This window comes from Petaurus breviceps, unplaced genomic scaffold (genome assembly GCF_028583685.1).
Source record: "Petaurus breviceps papuanus isolate PSGF00001 unplaced genomic scaffold, PetGlider_PUasm1.0 175, whole genome shotgun sequence".
NCBI lineage: Eukaryota > Metazoa > Chordata > Mammalia > Diprotodontia > Petauridae > Petaurus > Petaurus breviceps.
In genome coordinates this window covers 7,993,129-8,011,330 of record NW_027185764.1, presented here as the reverse complement: position 1 = coordinate 8,011,330, position 18,202 = coordinate 7,993,129, and the positions used below count along the sequence as shown (strand labels likewise).

The window sequence follows — 18,202 nt, the reverse complement described above, 5'->3', positions numbered from 1 at the left end:
AGTGAGAATGGATGTATATAGGGTAGTGCACAGAGTGTGTGTGTGTGTGTGTGTGTGCGTGTGTATGTGTGCTGAGCGGGGAGGGCACAAAATCAGATCTGGGGCTGGAAGCATCCTCAGGGGTTCAAGCTCTAAGGCATTCATCCCCAGGGGCTCCTCCCCAAGTGAAGTGTGTAAGGGCACTGCTGATGGTCGCGTCCCACCAGTGAGAATGGATGTATATAGGGTAGTGCACAGAGTGTGTGTGTGTATGTGTGCTGAGCGGGGAGGGCACAAAATCAGATCTGGGGCTGGAAGCATCCTCAGGGGTCCCAACCCTCTCATTTTACAGATGGGACGTGGCTCGCCCAAGGGTAGGCGTAATCGGGTGAGCCCACGATTTGAGTCCAGGGCCCCGACTCCAAAGCGAAGGCTCAGTCCATTCAAATTTGGGGGGGCGCGGGGGCCAAGGCCGGAAACGCCTCCTTTTCGGGACTTTTAAGCCTTCTGGAGTCTGAACAGCCTCGGGTGAGTGTCCTCACCGCCAGGAAGCTGGAATAGGTACAGCCTTCGAGGGGCAGGGAAAAGAATGCTGACTTTGGGGTTGGGCAGGTAGGAGAGCAAGCCGGTTCTTCGCAGGACTCGGTTTCCCTCTCTGTAAAATGGGGAGTGAGATCTAAGGTCTCCCGCGACTTATTTTTACAGATACAAATGCCGGGGCTGGGGGTGGGGGGGTGGAGAGAGAATTCCACGTTACATTATTGAGTGACGGCGGCAGGATTTGAACTCAGGCCTCCCCGACGCCCACTGCACTAAGACCCCCCCCCCCCCACGCTTCCTCCCCGGCGGCACTCACCCTCCCGTCTCCCCGGTCCCCCTTCCCTCTGCGCGCGCCGGGCGCAGGCGCACATGCGCCCCGGAGGCCCCCACAGAAATCTCACCGGCACGCGGTCCCCTCCGCTGCCGGCTATCGGAAGGAAGCCCGGGGAGAACGAGAGCGAGCGGAGCAGCGTGACAACGTACGTCAGAGCCCGCGAGGCTGCCCGCCCCCGCGATCGGCGCCTGATAGGTCCGCATCCGGCTCCCTAAGCCACGCCTCCCTCTCCTCCAGCGCCCGATTGGTCGCCGATGGTCCGGGGTCGGAGGTCGCGCTCCCGGCATCCCGCGGGGGGCGGGGCGGGCTGAGGCACGAAGAGCGGCGGGGAGGGGGGCGGGGTGGCGCGCCGGCCTCGGGCCGAGGAGGAGTCCGAGGAGAGAGAGAGAGAGAGAGAGAGGGAGGGGGAGAGCGCGCGCGGGCCGGACCGTACCGGGCCGGGCCGGGCCGGGCCGGGCCGGGTGGGGGTCCCGGGTAGTAGTAGAGGAAGAGGAGGCAGAGGGAGGAAGTAGAAGAAGAAGACGATCGGGGTCCCGGGAGGGCCCGCGCCGGCCGCCACGATGCAGGAGCTCATCGCGAGCGTGGACCACATCAAGTTCGACCTGGAGATCGCGGTGGAGCAGCAGCTTGGGGCGCAGCCGCTGCCCTTCCCCGGCATGGACAGTGAGTCAGGCCGCTGGGGCCGACCCCTCCCCTCTCTTTCCTCCGGCCTCTCCCGGCTGGGGGTCGTGCTTCCATTTGACAGATGGGGCAATCGAGGCCCAAATTAAAACGGGTGGGATTCTCCCAGGGTCGTGCAGCCGCGAAGTGAACCCGAGCCGGGACTTGAACCCGGGTCTTCTGACCCCAGCCCTAGTGTCCTCGTCCTCTAGTGCCTATACGAATGACAGACCTCGGTGTAGATGGAGCCCTTCGTGGCTGGACCACGGGGCGCCCGAAGTTGGCCCTTAGCTAATCCTAACACCCCCACTTCCTGTCCCTCTTCCTTTCCCCTCCCCCCCAACCCCCCCACTGGTTTCCCCTTCTTCCTCCATCTCCCCTGTCCGGAGCCCCCGAGCTCGTCCCGATTGCGAGGCCAGGGTGTCCATCGCCCCCGAACTCGTGGGAATTGGGGGTATTTATAAGAAAAGGCCGGCGGGGAGGACGCGTTGCCTGGAGTTGCATTCCAGCTTTTGAAAGGTTGGCGCTGCGGAAAGAGGGATCTCAGTCGTTTTGATTGGCCCTCAAGGGCAGAAGGAGTAGCACAGGGTGGAATGAATGGTAGCAGCAGCAATCATGTTAACCGGAGGGGCTCCCGTTTATGTTGTGTATTTACGTGGACAGCAGCGTGATTATTGTCATCTTCACTTTATGGGCAGGAAATTGATCATCGGATGGTTGCATCGGCAGGACTCGAAATTCCAAACGTCTCTACCTTTTGTAGAGACAGAAATTTCTGTCCAATGTTAAGCAATTTTTCCATTATTAAATCAGAGCCGTCCAGAATCCAGTACAGTGAAGTCTTAAATTTCCGTGGTACTAAAATCTCGACTTTTACAGGAAGCTTTTCCAGACCAGTCTTAGTTCTGAGTGTCTTTCTTCTGTTAATTATTTCCTGTTTATCTTGTATGCAGTTTGCTTTGTATTTATTTATTGGCTTGTTGTCTTCCATCTTTTTGTCTCTTTGTATCCCCAGTGTATAAGACTGCATAAACTGCTTAATAAATGTTTAGTGATTGAATGATTAAGTTAAAAAAAAATCATCCCAGGGTGGCTAGGTGGCCTAGTGAATAGAGCACCGGCCCTGAAGTCAGGAGGACCTGAGTTCAAATCTGGCCTCACACACTTAACACACTTATTAGCCATATGACTTTGGTCAAGTCCAACCCCAATTGCCCTGCAAAAAAAAAAAAAAAAATCATCCCTATGGTCAGATCATATCAGAGGTATTTTGTTCAGTTATGGATATCACATTTTTGGAAGGAGATAAACAAGTTAGAATTTGACCAGAAGAGGATGACCAGTGAGGATGGTGAAGAAACTCTGGTTGAAGGAACTGGGGTAGAAAAGACTTTGAACATAGATCCTGGCTTCTGAGTATATGAGGGCTTTTCATTTGGAAGAAAGACCCAGGACCAGGAACAGTGAGTTTGCGGGAGCTACAGTGGCAGATCAGGCTTTATAAAGAAAAACTTCGCAATAATTACAGGTGGCAAAAAGTGGAATGGGTTGGGCCAGGCCAGGAACCAGTGAGTTCCCACTCAGCTGCATGTTTTCAAGCAGAGACTTCAAAGATGATCACTTTTGGGGGAGGCAGTGGAGGAAGATTCCTGGTCAAGTACAAGTTAGATTAGATGACCTTTGAGACCCCTTCCAGCTCTGAAATACTTTAAGTCTATGGTACTTTGAATTTGCATTCTAGCTTCTGAGTGGACAGCTCAGTGATGGGGCTCTGGGCTGGGCAGCTTTTCCTGTTGCTGTGGACAGCAAAGCAGAGAATTGAGAATCAACAGGAGGTAACTTAAGTACATCTCCTGTTCAAGGAGGAAGATTTATACATTGTAACCTCCCTTCATCACCCAACAACAGATGAACACAAGAAGGTTCTTTACTCTTTACTCCCCACAAGCCTCCTTTAGTTTGAATAGCTTGTAGAGCCATTCTTAACCTGGATGGATTGATTCCTGCTCTGAAACCTTTAACAGGACTTGTTATTTATGCTACTTACCCACTGCTTGATGTTGTTATTTATCTTGTATCTGTCTGAAACAAATCTCTTCTTCCTGTCTGGACTATGAACTTCTTTAGGACAGGGACCAGGTCTTAACACTTTTTCCCCCCACTTTGTATAACAAAGGACCTTCTTGACCCTAGTAGGCTTCCTACATGTGTATCGGTTGTTCAGGACCATCTCTAACACTTGGCTAAGATTTATCACACTGTGCCTAAGTTATTTCTTAATTCCCAAGTTCAGACCCTTACCCTTTGTGTGACCTGTGAATTTTTCAAACTCCAATGGTTGTTCCTAGGTCTGGGGTGGTGAGTGAGAAACTTTGTGAGGCTTAGAATGCCAGTCCTAATCTCAGATATCACCTTCAGTCTTTATGGAAGGCGGCGGGTTTAATCTTTAACTTTTGAATGTTAAATTTCTGGATTGCTTTTTTGTTGATACTTAAAAAAAGACCTTAAAGCAAAATTTCTGAACATCGAAGTCCTTCCTTTAAAAAGCTTCAGAATGCCTTTGGAATTGAAGTTCATTTCAAAAAGCCTTTGAAGTTTAGAAAGAAAAGCAGTCTAGGTTGTTAGGACAGTGAACTAAGGTTACAGAGAGAGATTTAAGCTCAATATAAAGAAAAACTTCTTGATATTCAGAGGGCTTCATTAATGAAAGGGATTGCTTTCAATTTCAGGGGATGGAACCTGGGCCTTTTTCGAAGGAAATGTGGGATTCAGCTAGGTAGAGAAATGAGAAGGCTATGTTTGCATTCTACACTTGGATGACCTTCTGTATAAAGTTATAGAAATAGGAAATGGAATGTCCCTTATGGGGACCAGCTGTAGCAAGCTAAACTGACTAGAATAGAGGGTATGCAGAGCAGCTAGGTGGCACAGTGAATAGAGCACCACTCCTGGAGTCAGGAGGCCCTGAGTTCAAATGTAGCATCAGACACTTGATATACTTACTGTGTGGCCTTGGGCAAATCACTTAACCCTAATTGCCTTGCCTTTCCCCTCCAAGAAAAAAAAATAGAATAGGGGTATGTGAAAGGCAGTAGAATGAAATACCAACACATTTATTAAGCGCATGCTATGTTCTGTTTTCTGGGGATATAGACAGAAATGAAACTTGCCATCCCCCCACCTCCCAGCATGTACATTTATACAAAGTATATACAAAGTAAATCAAAAGTAATTTTTTTGGAAAGCACTAGCGTCCAAGGGGATGGAGAAAGGCACTATGTAGAAGGCAGTATTAGTTGAATTTTGAAGGGAGCAAGGGATTCTAAGAGGCAGAAGTGAGAGCAGAGTGTTCTGGGCTCAGTAGGCAGCCTGCAGAGGCATAAAGGTGCACTGTAGTTTGTGGAGAAATAGCCCGAAAGCCAGTTTGGCTGGATCATAGAAGACGTGAAGTAGGATAACATATAATAAATCTGGAAAGGTAGGTTGGAGCCAGGTTGTGAAAGGATGCCAGGTGGAAGAGTTTGTGTTTAATTCTAGTGGTTATAAGGGAACCCTGGAATTTATGAGAGTGCTGCTGGTTGGACTTGTGTTTAGGAATGTCACTTTGGCAGCTTTGCGGAAGTTGGGCTGGAAAAGGGAGACTTGAGTCAGAGAGACCGGTTGGGACGCTATTGAAATAGTCCTAGCAGACATGCTGGGGTGGGGGGGGGCATGTGAGTCAGCAGAAGGGGACCAGTGTGAGAGATGTTGTGGAGGTAGAATTGACAATACTTGACTGAGGTGTGTGGTACTAAGGGGTCAGGGGTCATTCAGAGCTTGAGCACCTGGGTGGCTAGAAGGGTGGCAGTGTCCTCAGCAATAACAGGGAAGTTTGAAAAGAGATGAGTTGGGAAGGGAAAGAGCATAAGTTCTATTTCGATATAGTGTTTGTAGTATCTTGTGGATGTGTCTTTTGAAATGTTTAGGAAAGAATTGGTGATGCAGGACTGTGGCTCAGAAAAGGGAGTAGGTCTGGGATTCATTTTCAAAGAGGTGATAGTTAAACCCATGGGAGTTAAGCAGATCACATTACAGTCAGAGGGTAGGACATGGATGTTGATCCATGATCAGGAGACTGAGATTGTGGTCAGATGGGAGAAAAATGAAGATAAAACAGTGTCATTAAAATCCAAAGAGGAGACATTATCTAGTAGACAGTGGTCAGTGTGACATATGCTGCAAAGAAAGATCAGGAGGCCTCAAGATTGAGAAAAAGCCATTGGATTTTGTAATGAAGGGATCATTGGTAGCTTTGGAGAGAGCGTTTTCATTTGAGTGATGAAACCAGGAGCCAATTTGCAAAGCATAGAGAAATGAAAGGAGGAAAATAGAAGTAGTGATTCTAGACAGCTTTGTCAGGAGTTTGGCTGTGTAAGGGAGGGGGCATAGAGGATAATAACTTGAGGGAATCAAGATTAATTTAGAGTTTTTTTTAATAATGGTGAGACTTGAGTAGGTGTGTGGGTGGCCAGGATGGATAGGGAGAGATAGGAGATTAGAGAGAGGGGAAGGTTTGTGGGGGCTGTATGTTGGAGGAGACAGGAAGGGATGGGGACCAGGTGTGAGTGTAGCTGGTTTAGAGTGGCAAGGAGAACAGTGAACAGTACCTGTTCATTAGATAACTGGAGTCTATATTCCAGGAGGAATGAAGAGAGAGTAAGAAGTGATTTTAGAAGGTTTTGGATGGAGAGATGAAAAAGATGGATCTTATGGCAGATGGCCTTTGACATATTGTCAGATAAACATTTGGTATTTCTCCTCTTCACAGAGTCGGGGGCTGCTGTCTGTGAATTCTTTTTGAAAGCTGCCTGTGGAAAAGGTAAGAAGTCCTCTGGAGGTCCTGGGCCGTTTGTTTCCCTGTGCCTAGGTTTCAGCTTGCTAGTCTCCCCTCTGAGGTAGGCATGGCAAGTGTTATCTATTCCTTTTTACAGATGACAAGAAATAAGCAGGTGGTGCAGTCTGTAGGTCAGCCTCTTTTTTGCCATCTGCATTCTGGTTCTCTGAGTGATTGGGTGCATTGGGAATTGGATCCAGTTCTGATTTGTTAAGCATATTGCTTTTTGGGATTAACCTTTTGCTCTTCTCTAAGAGGCAAGCCACTAACCCTAGAATATGGGACGTAACTAAGGACACCCTGACTGAACTGGACAAGTTCTGTGTCCTGAAGTGGGTGGAGCTTTCCATCCATCTTTAGCCACTGAATCCTCATCCATAGTCTTTCTTGTCATCTGGAAGGAGTTGTATGTTATCTAATGCAGCCTGCTTATTACCCATTGGCAAACTCCTGTTAGCCCATTCACGTAAGAGCATCTTGTTTTCTTCCACATGCTTCCACTTGTCCTCTCATCTGCTCCTCATGACAATCCTGTGAGATAGGTAGGGCCAGGGTCTAACAAAAATAAATCCAAAAGTTTAGGGACTTGCCCAAGTGACTTAGCAACAGGCGCAGACCCTCTGGCTCTTCCCACTCTACTGCCCTCTCTTTCCTGCACACCAGTATCCTCTGGGGAATAGTTAAAAGGAGATGGTGTGTAAACCCTAGGGTACTTTAATGTCAACAAAGCTTAGAGCTCCTTTAGGATCGTTTGGCATTGCCCTCGAGTCAGTGTGTTGGCTGGGCCCAGAGGAGGGTGCGGTGTACTCACCCACTAATGTCTTGGTCTCTTTTGGCAGGGGGGATGTGCCCATTCCGTCACATTAGTGGCGAGAAGACTGTTGTGTGCAAACATTGGCTTCGAGGACTGTGCAAGAAGGGAGACCAGTGCGAATTCCTGCATGAGTATGATATGACCAAGATGCCTGAGTGTTACTTCTACTCCAAATTCGGTAAAGGGTGTGGCCAGGCCAGGCACAGGAGCCGAAGGCCACTCCGCCTCCCATCCTGTGTCTCTTTGAACCCTCGCCCCTTGAATCAGCAGGGGCTGCAGCAGCCTTGGGAGTAGCTGTGGGTGGGGGAACTGAGTCAGAAAGGTTAATGCCTTGCTTGGGGTCACACAGGAGCAGAGCTAAGACTGTACTTAGTCCTGCACTGCCTTGTGTCTCTAGCTTTGTAGCTAGTGCCTCACTGACCTGGGTTACCCCTTTGTGGGTTATCTTTTCTCTTAATACTAGTGTCTGCCACTCCCATTACATCTCATTTTTCTGAAGCAGCAATTAATTGGACCTTGTCAGCTCTTTGATTGTTTTCTTCCACCTGAGCCTCAGTTCCTGGTGTCTCAGCACCTGGAAGGACTTTGAAGGATGCTCAAGATTACTTGCCCTGTGTATTCAGATTGCTTGACCGGTGGCCAGGAACATGAGGGCTGGTGGCTGTTGAATAGGAGAACCCTCCTAGCCCTTGTTTTTGAGAGAATGCTGAAATGAGAGCTGGCACCATGTGGTCTCTATTACAGAGATTTGTCAGCTCACTAAAATTGCCCTAGCCCATAAAGATAGCTGCCTAGTGCTAGTGGGAATGCACAGTCTTCTGGGCTGCCATTGGGGATTTAGTAGAGGAATATTTTATAGACATGTGAATGTCGGGTTCCACTGGACTCTCTATTTCCAGAGGTGGGTTTCCCAAGTACAGTTTCTGTTGTTGGTAGGGTCTGTGCTGAAAGGCCAGGGCAGACGGAATCCCCTTCTTCATAAAGGTCTGTCTCCCTTCCTTTTCCTCTCCCCTTGATGGCCCAGCTCTGGGTTTGGAGAGCTGTGGTGTAGCATCTAAATGCCAGCTGAGCCATATGGAGGACTGTCATCAGAGGAGGCAGTATGCTTTAAATGTGAATAATCATGTATCCCAATGCCTGAAGAGACATAAACTCCAAAATACTGGAGAGCTTATTGATGATGATAATTTTTTCAGAGGCACTGCGATCCTCATTTTACATCGGGATAGACTCAGGTGTCTTCTTTCACAGTGGTGAAAAAATACAGAGTAGCAGATGGAAATTGGATCCAGGAATTCTAAGTTCTTGCCTTCTATTTGAGCATTGACCACATGGGCCAAGTTCCCTTCTAGCAAGGGAACAGGGGCTGCACTTTAACAAAGGCAGTGAAGCGCCAGCAGATGGCCAGGAGCCTTTCTTGCCTCCTGCAGTGAGTGTAGGCACCCATGGGAGTTTAGGCCTGAGGCAGAGCACGAGGTGGGTGTTCATGTTTGTGGGAGCAAGAGTGGGTCTGATGTCTGAGAGACAGAACGTGGTTCACTCTCTTCTGTAAGCCCGCCTTGGGTTATTCTGGGGGAGGCTTCAGTTCTCTGGGTAGTTTGTGGTTCTTTCCCCTGCCCTCCCCCTGTAATCTGGAGCCCTCTGACATGCCTGTGTTTGGACTTCTGCTCAGGGGAGTGCAGTAACAAAGAATGTCCCTTTCTCCACATCGACCCGGAATCCAAGATCAGAGATTGCCCTTGGTATGACCGAGGCTTCTGCAAACATGGTGAGTCTACAGAGACGTGAGCTTGCTCTGGAAAAATATAAGAGTAGCATCCTTTGCCCTAGCAAATGGTAGCATTAACATGGCCTAAAGGCAGGGAAGGAGTTTTCACGGTTAATAGCACCACACAGCTGGGGCAGAAGTGATAGGCCAAAACCTTGGGCCTACAGTTCAGACCTCAGAGCAAGACTCATTCATTTACAATGCCCATCAACACAACTGGTTCAGCAGGTGGTATTGATCATTTTGGGTGTCCTTCCCTAACCTCCACTCTGATCAGTTTGGGGATATGTAGCTTGTGATTTCTATTCTACTTCACCCATTTGTGATTCACCCTTACCAGATGTATTCTGCCAGTCACCCAGGTTTACAACTTCAGAGTCACTCTGGGCTCTGGATTCTCTCTCACCTCCTACTTGCAGGCAGTTATTAAGTCTTGTTAATTTTGACTTCTTTCTTTCTGCTTTCATGGCCAGCACCTTGATTCAGACTCCTAATTATTGTAATTGGTCTCCCTGCTTTCAGCTTCTTCCCTCTCCGATCTGTCCTTCAGATAGCTGTACAAATCATCTTTCTAAAGCAGAAGTCTGACCATGTCACTTTCTTGTTTAAGAATCACTCTTAGGGGCGGCTAGGTGGGGTAGTGAATAGAGCACTGGCCCTGGAGTCAGGAAGACCTGAGTTCAAATCTGGTCTCAGACACTTGACACACTAGCTGGCTGACTTTGGGCAAGTCACTTAACCCCAATTGCCCTCCAAAAAGAAAAAAAAACCCAACAAAGAAAACCCCCAAACCAAAAAAGAAAAAGAATCTCTCTCGATTCTCTGTTGCCTCTAGGATAAAATACAAACTCCTTTACTAGGCATTAAAAGCCCTTTACAGGTTAGCTCCAGCCTATTTTTCCAGATTTATTTTCCATTACTTTGCTTAATGAATTTACCTTCCAGTTAAACTGGCCCTACTTGCTGTTTTCTAACCTTGGCCTTCCCTTTTGCCTTCCATGCTTTGGTGCCTTGTGCAGGATGCCTTCCCCCAGAGTACATCTCTCCTTACTACCACCTCTCATTCATTAAGTTCCTTAAAAGTTTCCTCTGCTGCGACTTCCTACAGGTGGTCTTTCCTGAACTTTCTGGTTGTCTGTGTTGTCTCCCTCCTCAAATTAGATTTATTTGTTTGTTTCAATGGATCCAGGGCTTCTTAGATTTTTTGATTCCTTAAAAAAAACATTTAGATGCATGGAATAAAATATGTAATATTACTGAGAAAAGCCTTGAAACACAGAGAACCCCTGCTCTAGGAGAATGGAAACTCCTTGAGGGTAAGGACTGATTTCCCTTTAGTCTTTGTATTACCCATGGCCTTAGGAAAGAAGTGTACTAAATGCTAATTGAATTGAAATGAATAAGTACAATGGCCAGGCATTGATTTGGGTGCTGGAAAAGGTATGAAAGGCTGCTATTACTCATGTCCATGGACACAGGTAACATAAAACAACCCGTACTGGCTGCTTAGTAGTAATTCTGCCCTCTTGCATACATGGCATACACTAAAATTATTGTTCCCCTTAGATGTTTCATTGCCTTCTTTTTCTTTTCCAGCCTTTTTATTTTTGTCACATTTCATCTGTGTTGAGAACTGGGGGGGAGGAGAGATGGTGAGTGAGACTTATTCAGGGTCTTCTAGGACTGGCCTTGGTCTTGGGAGTACCCCAGTTTTCACTTTGAGGAATGAAGGGCTTTACCCTACTTGGTTTTTCAGGTCCCCTCTGCAGGCACAGGCATACCAGGAGAGTCATTTGTGTGAATTACCTGGTTGGATTCTGTCCAGAAGGGCCTTCCTGTAAATTCATACAGTGAGTATTTTCTCATCCTCATCCTTTCTCCCCCCTACATGTCTTGACCCAATAGTCAAAGCCCAGTTTAAACTGAAATTTACTTACTTGTCTGAATTAAAACTGATCATGGAGAGAGAATTCCAGAATCTTGGCCAAATCATTCAAGCTCAGAGTTGATCCCATTCAACCTGACCGAGAGTTTCCCTACAAAATTCCTGACAGGTGGTCATTGAACATCTGCCCACAGGCTTAGTGCCCGGGGGGGGGGGGGGCTCACTGCTACAGTCTAGGAAGCTGTGGTGCTTCTTTGATCTCCCAGGAGAGTTTGTGCAGTGTGCTGTGCCAGATGTTACAGAGAAAGCTAGGTAAGATCAGATAACACCTTTGGTTCAGGTACTTGAGCTGTTAACAGGGCTCCGTCTTGGGGACTCTTGAGGGGTTTTTCCCAGCCTATTGTGGCAGTACAGCACTAAAGTTTCTTTTACAAATATTGACAGGTGGAATGTTTGGGATGGGATCCGCCTCACACACAGATGGCTAGCTGGCTCTCTGTGTGCTGGGATCTCAGGAGCGGAGGAGCCACCTGTGGCTGCGTGCTGGGAATGTGTCCTTTTAGCTTGTTGCCTCTGGTGCCGTTACATTGTAAATATTTTAGAGAATAGTAGTAACATTTCTGAATCTTACCTATTATTTTTATCTTAGCTTGGCTGAGTTTATCACATCTTTTTCTTAAAAAAAAAATTCTGTGTATTGATACCTTTTGTTTTTATATCCCCGTCATTTCTGAATAGATACCTCCTCTCTCTACTGCACTCCAAGGGGAAAAAAGCAACTCAGCAGTACCAGCCAACACATCAGTGTCTGACAGAATCTTTTCCACACCTGTAGTTTCCTACCTCTGCAGAGAGGAGAGGGGGGTACCTGTTTCTGAGCACTTTCTAGCGTAGCTCATGGAACATGGACTGCTAGCAGGTGATGCAACTCCAAGAGAGGAGGCTTATGATATAGAAGAAAAATTTCACCTACTTCACATTTTTTTTTTTGCTTTTTTTTTGGGGGGGGGAGGCAGGGCAATTGGGGTTAAGTGACTTGCCCAAGGTCACATGGCTAGTATGTGTTAGGTGTCTAAGGCCGAATTTGAACTCAGGTCCTCCTGACTCCAGGGCCGGTGCTCTATTCACTGCACCACCTAGCTGCCCCTTACTTCACATTTTTGAATAGAGTTATTTTGGGGGTAGATTAACTAAGAGCTAGTGAAATCCTATGGGACCCTATTGTTAGTGGGTACAGTGGTAAAAGACAAAGGACTAAGCCAAAGGAGAACCAGAGCCAGCTCCCAGGTGTTCTTTTAGCATGCCTGTGTCTGGAGGCGTCTCCCCTCTTCCCTATCCTTCCCCCTACCCCCCTTTTCCAGTTTCTCTCCTCACCTAATGAAGGTAGTAATACTGACACCCTTTGGTTGTTGAGGTGGACCTATGGACTCTCTGCTTTTTGGGTGTCAAAAAAGGATTTATAGGGCACTGACCATAATAATAACTGATATTTACAAAGTGCTTTGCACTCACATTTTTCACACATCTCACTTGATCCTTATGAGAACTCTTTCATTTTCCATTCCCACTTTTCAGATGGAGAAACAAACTCAGCAAACAGTTTCCCATTCTTACATAGCCCGTCACGTGTCTTGTGGGATCTCCGTCTAGGCTTCTGCTGGTTTTGAGTGTCCATTACACTTGGCCATGCTACTAAGAACTTTTTGTTTAAGGTTTTGGGAAGATACAGAAAAGAAGATGGTTCCTGAATTGAAGGAGCTTATTACAATGTAGGCAGAGAATGAAGACACATATGAAAAAAACAGTAAATGCCTCGTGAGTGATAGTTAGTAAGTGGGAGGTCCAAGGATAGGGATATCTCTGGCAAAGTCACCAAGGAGGGAGAACTTGAAGTAGACCTTGAAGGAAATGGTAGGAGCGGCAGAGAAGGAACCCTTCATATGACCTCTCTTAATGTACTTGAGCATCTTGGCCACTGAGCCCAGGCTGGGAGGAAGAGTGGATTTGTCCCATTGATGGGACTGTCCAAAGGTCCAAGCTTCAGAACTGAATTGTTTACTTTTCTCTGTGTGTCTGTCTGTTTGTGCCTGCTAACCAGCCCTCGATTTGAACTGCCCATGGGGACCACAGAACAGCCACCCCTGCCTCAGCAGACACAGCCTCAGGCAAAGGTACTGTACCCCTCACCGCCTTTTCTAGGGCAGCAGCAGCATTGTCTCAAAGTCAGCCTCCATTGAGGTTTAGAAACTGCTTCATGGGAACATGAAGGAAATGTGTTATTCCTTGATCTTAATATTTGTGGGGTTGGGCACTTCAGAGGAAAAGTCTTCAGTTTTCCACCAATCACTTTGTAGAGCCTGAGGCACCCAGATTACTACCTTCCAGGGCTGAAAGGTGTGGTCTCGGACTTGTCTTTATGTCAGCAGTCTCGATATGCTCATGTCATGGCTTGGCTTTTGTATTCGGGCCTGGAAACTTGTATTCCTGCCTGAAAACAAATAACTGAGGTGCCAAGGTTTGTGAGCAGAAAGCTTGCTGGCACCAGTGTGAGTACAGAGAGGCGATTGGCTAAGGTCAAGAAATACAAATAATTGATTTTCTCATTGAATTTTCCCCTCATCTGGTCTGAGCATGTGAGAGAAGCTAGAAGAAAGAATAAAACAAGATGTATGTGTGAGAGAGAGAGAGAACGTGTGAATGCATGTGTTTGGAGAGGGTAATGGGAGCCAAGTTAAGTTGTGAAATGTCCTTCTGTGGAGATCTTTTCAGATTCACATAGAGATCTGGCCAGGATGACTTAGGACATAGATCTCCACAGGTTGATTAATATGTTTGAAATTGAAATCTTAATTCGGTTGTTCTCCAGTTTGGATCTTGTGCAAACGTGCCCTCTCTTGACAGCTTTTAGGGGATCTGAGAATAGTTGGTTGGCTGTTTCCACCTTTATCTGTGATCTGTGTTCTTTGTACACCCTAACCTTTTTGTAGCAATCATTAGATTTGGAAATCAATTTTTCTTCATTGGGAAAAAATTGGAGATCCTTGACTTAGGGATGATTATTCCAGTGGGTGAATGGCCTGGATGACCTTTCTAATGCTGGAATTCCATGTGTAAGATGCTCACAACCAACCCAAGAATTTACTGTCAGAGATCCATGCTTTTTCTGGCTTCTCCCCCTGGGGCCCCATCTTACCCTTCAAGTGACTTCTCAAGAGATAAGGGAATTTTCATACATAGCTCTGGTCAAAACCACTGTCAGTCTGTCAGTATAGAACTGTAAAATGTTAGAGCTTGAGGGACCTTACATCATCTGGTCCAACACCTTTCATTTTGTAGGTTAAAAAAAACAACCCAGAAGTCCCCAGAGGTGGTTAAGAATAACCTGTCTGAGGTTGTACAGTAATTTAGTGGTAACCTCCCCCCCTCCCCAGGCTAGTTTTTTTTCCTCTTACATCACATGGCCTAATAACCATCTGCTGTTAATCTTGATTTAAAACCAGAACTTAAATGGCTTGAGATCTTACTTGGTCCTGGAGACCTCCTTTGTCTTGGCTTTTTTTGTGTGTGTGGTGATTGTATTTTATGTGTGTGTATGGCTGAGAAACTCATTTCACCCGATTGTTTTTTTCCTTTTTTTCTTTTGCCTGCTCCACTGAGCCTGGCAGCAGAGGAAGTACTTCTCCCTGCTGGCTTCAGCCTTGGAGAAGTCCCATCCTTTTTATCCCTTCCCTCCCCCCCTTTGAAAAGTACATGTGCACGAGTTTTCCTCAGTAAAACCGTGTTGTGTAACTCTTTCCAGCAAAATAACAATCCACCATTACAAAGGTCGTCCTCCTTGATCCAGTTAACGAGTCAGAACTCTTCTCCCAATCAGCAGAGAACCCCGCAGGTCATTGGGGTCATGCAGTCTCAAAACAACAACGTGGGCAACAGGGGACCCCGGCCGCTGGAGCAGGTCACGTGTTACAAGGTAAGGAAGGCTGGATGTTTGCTTGGGGGTAGAAGTTAAGTGACTTGAGCATGCCTGGGAAATGTAGTTGCTTTTGCAGTAGCTCATCAGGAGGCATGGGGACACAATTAACATGACTGTCGGTCAGCTTTGTAAACTTAAAACCATTATTCAAATATGTGGATTATTGATGACTCCCAAACTACTAGGCCAGCATTGATTTGTTTTGATTCATAGAATCATGTTAGAGTTATAGAGCACCTTAAAGCTCATCTTTAACCCCTTCCTTGTACAGACTGGGAAACTGAGGCTCCTACAGGAGAGGGAAGTGAATTGTGTAAGGTCATATCAGCTAGGTAATGACAAAATTGGGACTCAGATTTGGGTCCCCTCCATCTACTGCGCTGTGCTATCACCTCCAAAGAAATGTTTGTCTTTGCTGAGTTTTAGTATAATTTATCAGGCCTCCTTGGTACAGTGTTGTGCCTGGCTGCCCTCGTGGAGCTCAATTTAGTTGGGGGTATGTGACACATATGAATGACTAATGCAGAATAACATCTAAGCAAAGTGCTGTATGAAGCCTGAAGTTGGGAAGGGTTATCAACAGTGGTAGGATGGGGGCGTGCAGAGTCAGGAAGAGTTGGCATGGGTTGGGCTTTAAAAGATTGGAAAGAATTCAGTAAATGGAGAAGGGGTAGAGTGAATAAGCACAAGGTATAGAGCCAGGAAAGTATGGGGTCGTTTTGGGGGCAGGGAGTCTGACTGGGCCGGAATGTACCACGTGAGAGGTAGTACCAGTGAGTAGGTGCAGTGCCAGACTGGCAGATTCGGAGTGCTGGCCTTTGGTACTTGAACCTCACTTGGGAGGCAGCAGGGAGCCTTGTAACAAGTTGAGAAGGGCAATGACAAGACCAGATCTGATGCATAAAAAAAGTCTGGAAGTAGTGTGAAGGGGGGACAAGAGTGAAAGTTTGGCCCTCAGTGCCGCACAAATTAGTGGCCTGTGAATACTGACTCTACCAGGCTCACTCCTCCAAGCATCACCTAACTCCGTCCATCTGTTTTTCATCCCTTTCACAGTGAAGTCATTGACTACTAGAGGGGACCCAGGCCAGGGAGTTTAAGCAGTATATGTGGTAGTTATTTAGTGTTCAGCCAAGGTTGAACAAGAGCTAGGTTTCTTCTAGAAAGTAGAATAGTTTGGAGGAAGGGAGATAACTCTTTCCCCCTCTGCCTGAGTGGCCAGACAGACCACGACCAGTCATGACTCTCCTTCAGCTAGCCACAAGAGTTAAGAGGAAAGCTGACTTTCTCAGTGTGTGAAGAGAGGGGTTTGTTCTTGGGTCACCATCAGCTCAACCTGTGTCAAGTCTTTTTTTTCAGTCCCTGGTGGTTCCTCACATTTTGTAGTCTCTTCCCCATCTTATCCAGCCAAGAACTTTTTGATATGGTTTCCTGGGCCTTAGGTAAGTAATTGGCCCATCCAGCAGAAGGTAATAGAGGTAGGAACAGATCCCACAGGTTCTTGGTTTTGTCTCTTCAAATGTTTTCCATGACGGGGACTTTCCCTTCACCATTCTTTCCTTTCTAAACTTCCTTTCCTACTGGGAACTCTAAAAACATTTAAATGGTCCTGTTTGATATTTATGGATGTGTCAGAATTTGAAAATACTCTTTTCTTCCCACTGTTTCCAGTGTGGCGAAAAAGGCCATTATGCCAACAGATGCACCAAAGGACACTTGGCTTTTCTCAGTGGACAGTGACGTGCGTGAGCCAAAGACAGATCTAAGAGCAGGCGCCCGAGGAGCCATTCTTCTCCCTCCTAGCTACTGTGCAGGGGAGAGCGCATCCCACCACCGTCCTTTGGATCTGTGACTTGTTTAATGCCATTGTTAGAGGCTGGCTGAAGGGTTTTTCTTTTCTAAAACTTTTTTTGAGGGTTAGGGGTTGCTAGTTTCCCTATCATTTTGTTTTCTTTTTAAAAAGAAATATGCTATTTGGTGCCTCTGAGGGCGATACCCTCAGTTGGTGTCATATGCCTGTCATTGAACCCAACAAGCCCATTTGTTAAAAGGCTTGATTGTTAGTGATGTATTTGAAAGACAAGTGGCCTTCTGTGGTCTCTGACCTGAGTAAGTGACCCAAGTGACCTCAGTAAGAAGGTAGGGTCTCTTATGTTGCTCAAACCTGGCTTTCTGCTGAATTCAGAGGGAATGCCTATGATAGAGTAGTCAGCCCTTAAAGGAAACTTGATTTTTGCCTCATGTTGGTCCAAGCAGCAAGAAGTAAACAGCAATTCAAAGGAAGGATGCAAAGAGTCTGAGTCAGGTGCTCATTTAGATTAGGGTATATTTCTGCTTGAGGTATCAGTTTAATTCAACAACACTGAGTACAACTTCACAGGAGACTTAAGTCATAGCCACAGGTTATCTGTTCTAATCGATGACCCAATTGGCAAGAAAATGTTAGATCTTAATGTTGTTATGCCTCCTTATTGCTTAGGTGCTGTTGGAATGTGAGGGAAACCACCCTGTAATTGAATATGCTGTTGAAACTCTGTGAAACTATCAAATGCAATTTTCAGGGAAAATGGGCCTATGAAAGTTTAATTGCAACAATTTTTATGATTTTGATTAAAGCCTTTTTAAAAAAAATGATTGCTTTCTAAGATATGGTCTTTTATAGTAGCTATTGTAGGTGGGGCAGACAAATCACAGTATGGCTGGACTCTGTTATGGGTCAAAGGTATATAAGTATAATATACACATGTTAACATGCAAGACATTTCAGGTATTCTGATGCATTTAGCTATCTTTTTCATCTTAGCTACTTAAAGAAACTATCTGCAGATCAAGCTTTTATACATATTCACGTCTGACTGCTTGGAGGTCAAGCCTATTTCTCCTATTCATCCTTTCTACATTTTCCTTCATTTGCTGATACTGCTTTGCTCAAAATGTATTCTTTCAAATTAGTACTTAACCAATTTATAAGTTTTATTATTATTTTCTTTGCACATAATACTGCTTTTAAGCTGCTATCAAACTAATACATGTCAGGTCTGTACAAACATTGACTTGCTTTTGCCACTAAAAATATCAATGGACCAGTTTTGTGTATCCTAGACAAAAATCAGAATCCTAGGAATTTGAAAGATATATACATTCAATTTGGTAAGAAAATAACCCAAATAATCAACAAGCATTAGACTCTTGCTAGCAGACCAAAATTAAACATTCCTAATCAGGGGAGAGGTATACACGAGTAAACATATGTGAAAATAAATACAAAGTAAATTTTTGGGGTGAAGGAAGGTACTGTGGCAGGATCTGAAAAGTCTATAAGGTTTCCTTTAGAATTAAGAAGGTGAGGCAAGAGTAAATTCTAAGAATGGGGGAG

At 46.0% G+C, this 18,202-nt stretch overlaps 2 protein-coding genes across 6 annotated transcripts in view; one reads left to right on the top strand and one right to left on the bottom strand.

Annotated features, from left to right (window-relative positions):
* The window catches only part of PTCD1 (pentatricopeptide repeat domain 1), a 19,966-nt gene extending 18,911 nt beyond the window's left edge, over nt 1-1,055 (bottom strand). Inside the window, exon 1 of one of the 2 annotated variants that reach the window (XM_069084727.1) lies at nt 921-1,055. The gene's annotated coding sequence lies outside the window, so the exon portion shown is untranslated. Of the gene's footprint in view, nt 1-835 lie in introns of both variants that reach the window. The other variant, XM_069084728.1, reaches the window with a different exon arrangement.
* Nucleotides 1,056-1,205: 150 nt separating this feature from the next.
* CPSF4 (cleavage and polyadenylation specific factor 4) lies at nt 1,206-17,523 on the top strand. 4 transcript variants are annotated; one of them, XM_069084731.1, is made up of 8 exons: nt 1,206-1,516; nt 6,321-6,371; nt 7,226-7,378; nt 8,873-8,968; nt 10,725-10,818; nt 12,952-13,024; nt 14,731-14,823; nt 16,498-17,523. In XM_069084731.1, the coding sequence occupies exons 1-8, from the start codon at nt 1,414-1,416 to the stop codon at nt 16,564-16,566; spliced, it is 732 nt and encodes a 243-aa protein (XP_068940832.1). In that variant the 5' UTR covers nt 1,206-1,413; the 3' UTR covers nt 16,567-17,523. The 4 variants fall into 4 exon arrangements, with proteins under 4 accessions (XP_068940832.1, XP_068940831.1, XP_068940830.1 ...); XM_069084730.1 differs by having other exon boundaries at nt 14,728-14,823; XM_069084729.1 differs by having other exon boundaries at nt 14,653-14,823.
* The last annotated feature ends 679 nt before the right edge of the window (nt 17,524-18,202 follow it).

What these genes read in the sequence shown, in the direction of transcription:
- CPSF4 (XM_069084729.1), top strand. Translation starts at nt 1,414, where the DNA reads ATGCAGGAGCTCATCGCGAGCGTGGACCACATCAAGTTCGACCTGGAG. An exon ending in GCCCTTCCCCGGCATGGACA is followed by an intron (nt 1,517 to 6,320) that starts GTGAGTCAGGCC and finishes TCCTCTTCACAG; the next exon opens with AGTCGGGGGCTGCTGTCTGT. An exon ending in CCTTCCTGTAAATTCATACA is followed by an intron (nt 10,819 to 12,951) that starts GTGAGTATTTTC and finishes CCTGCTAACCAG; the next exon opens with CCCTCGATTTGAACTGCCCA.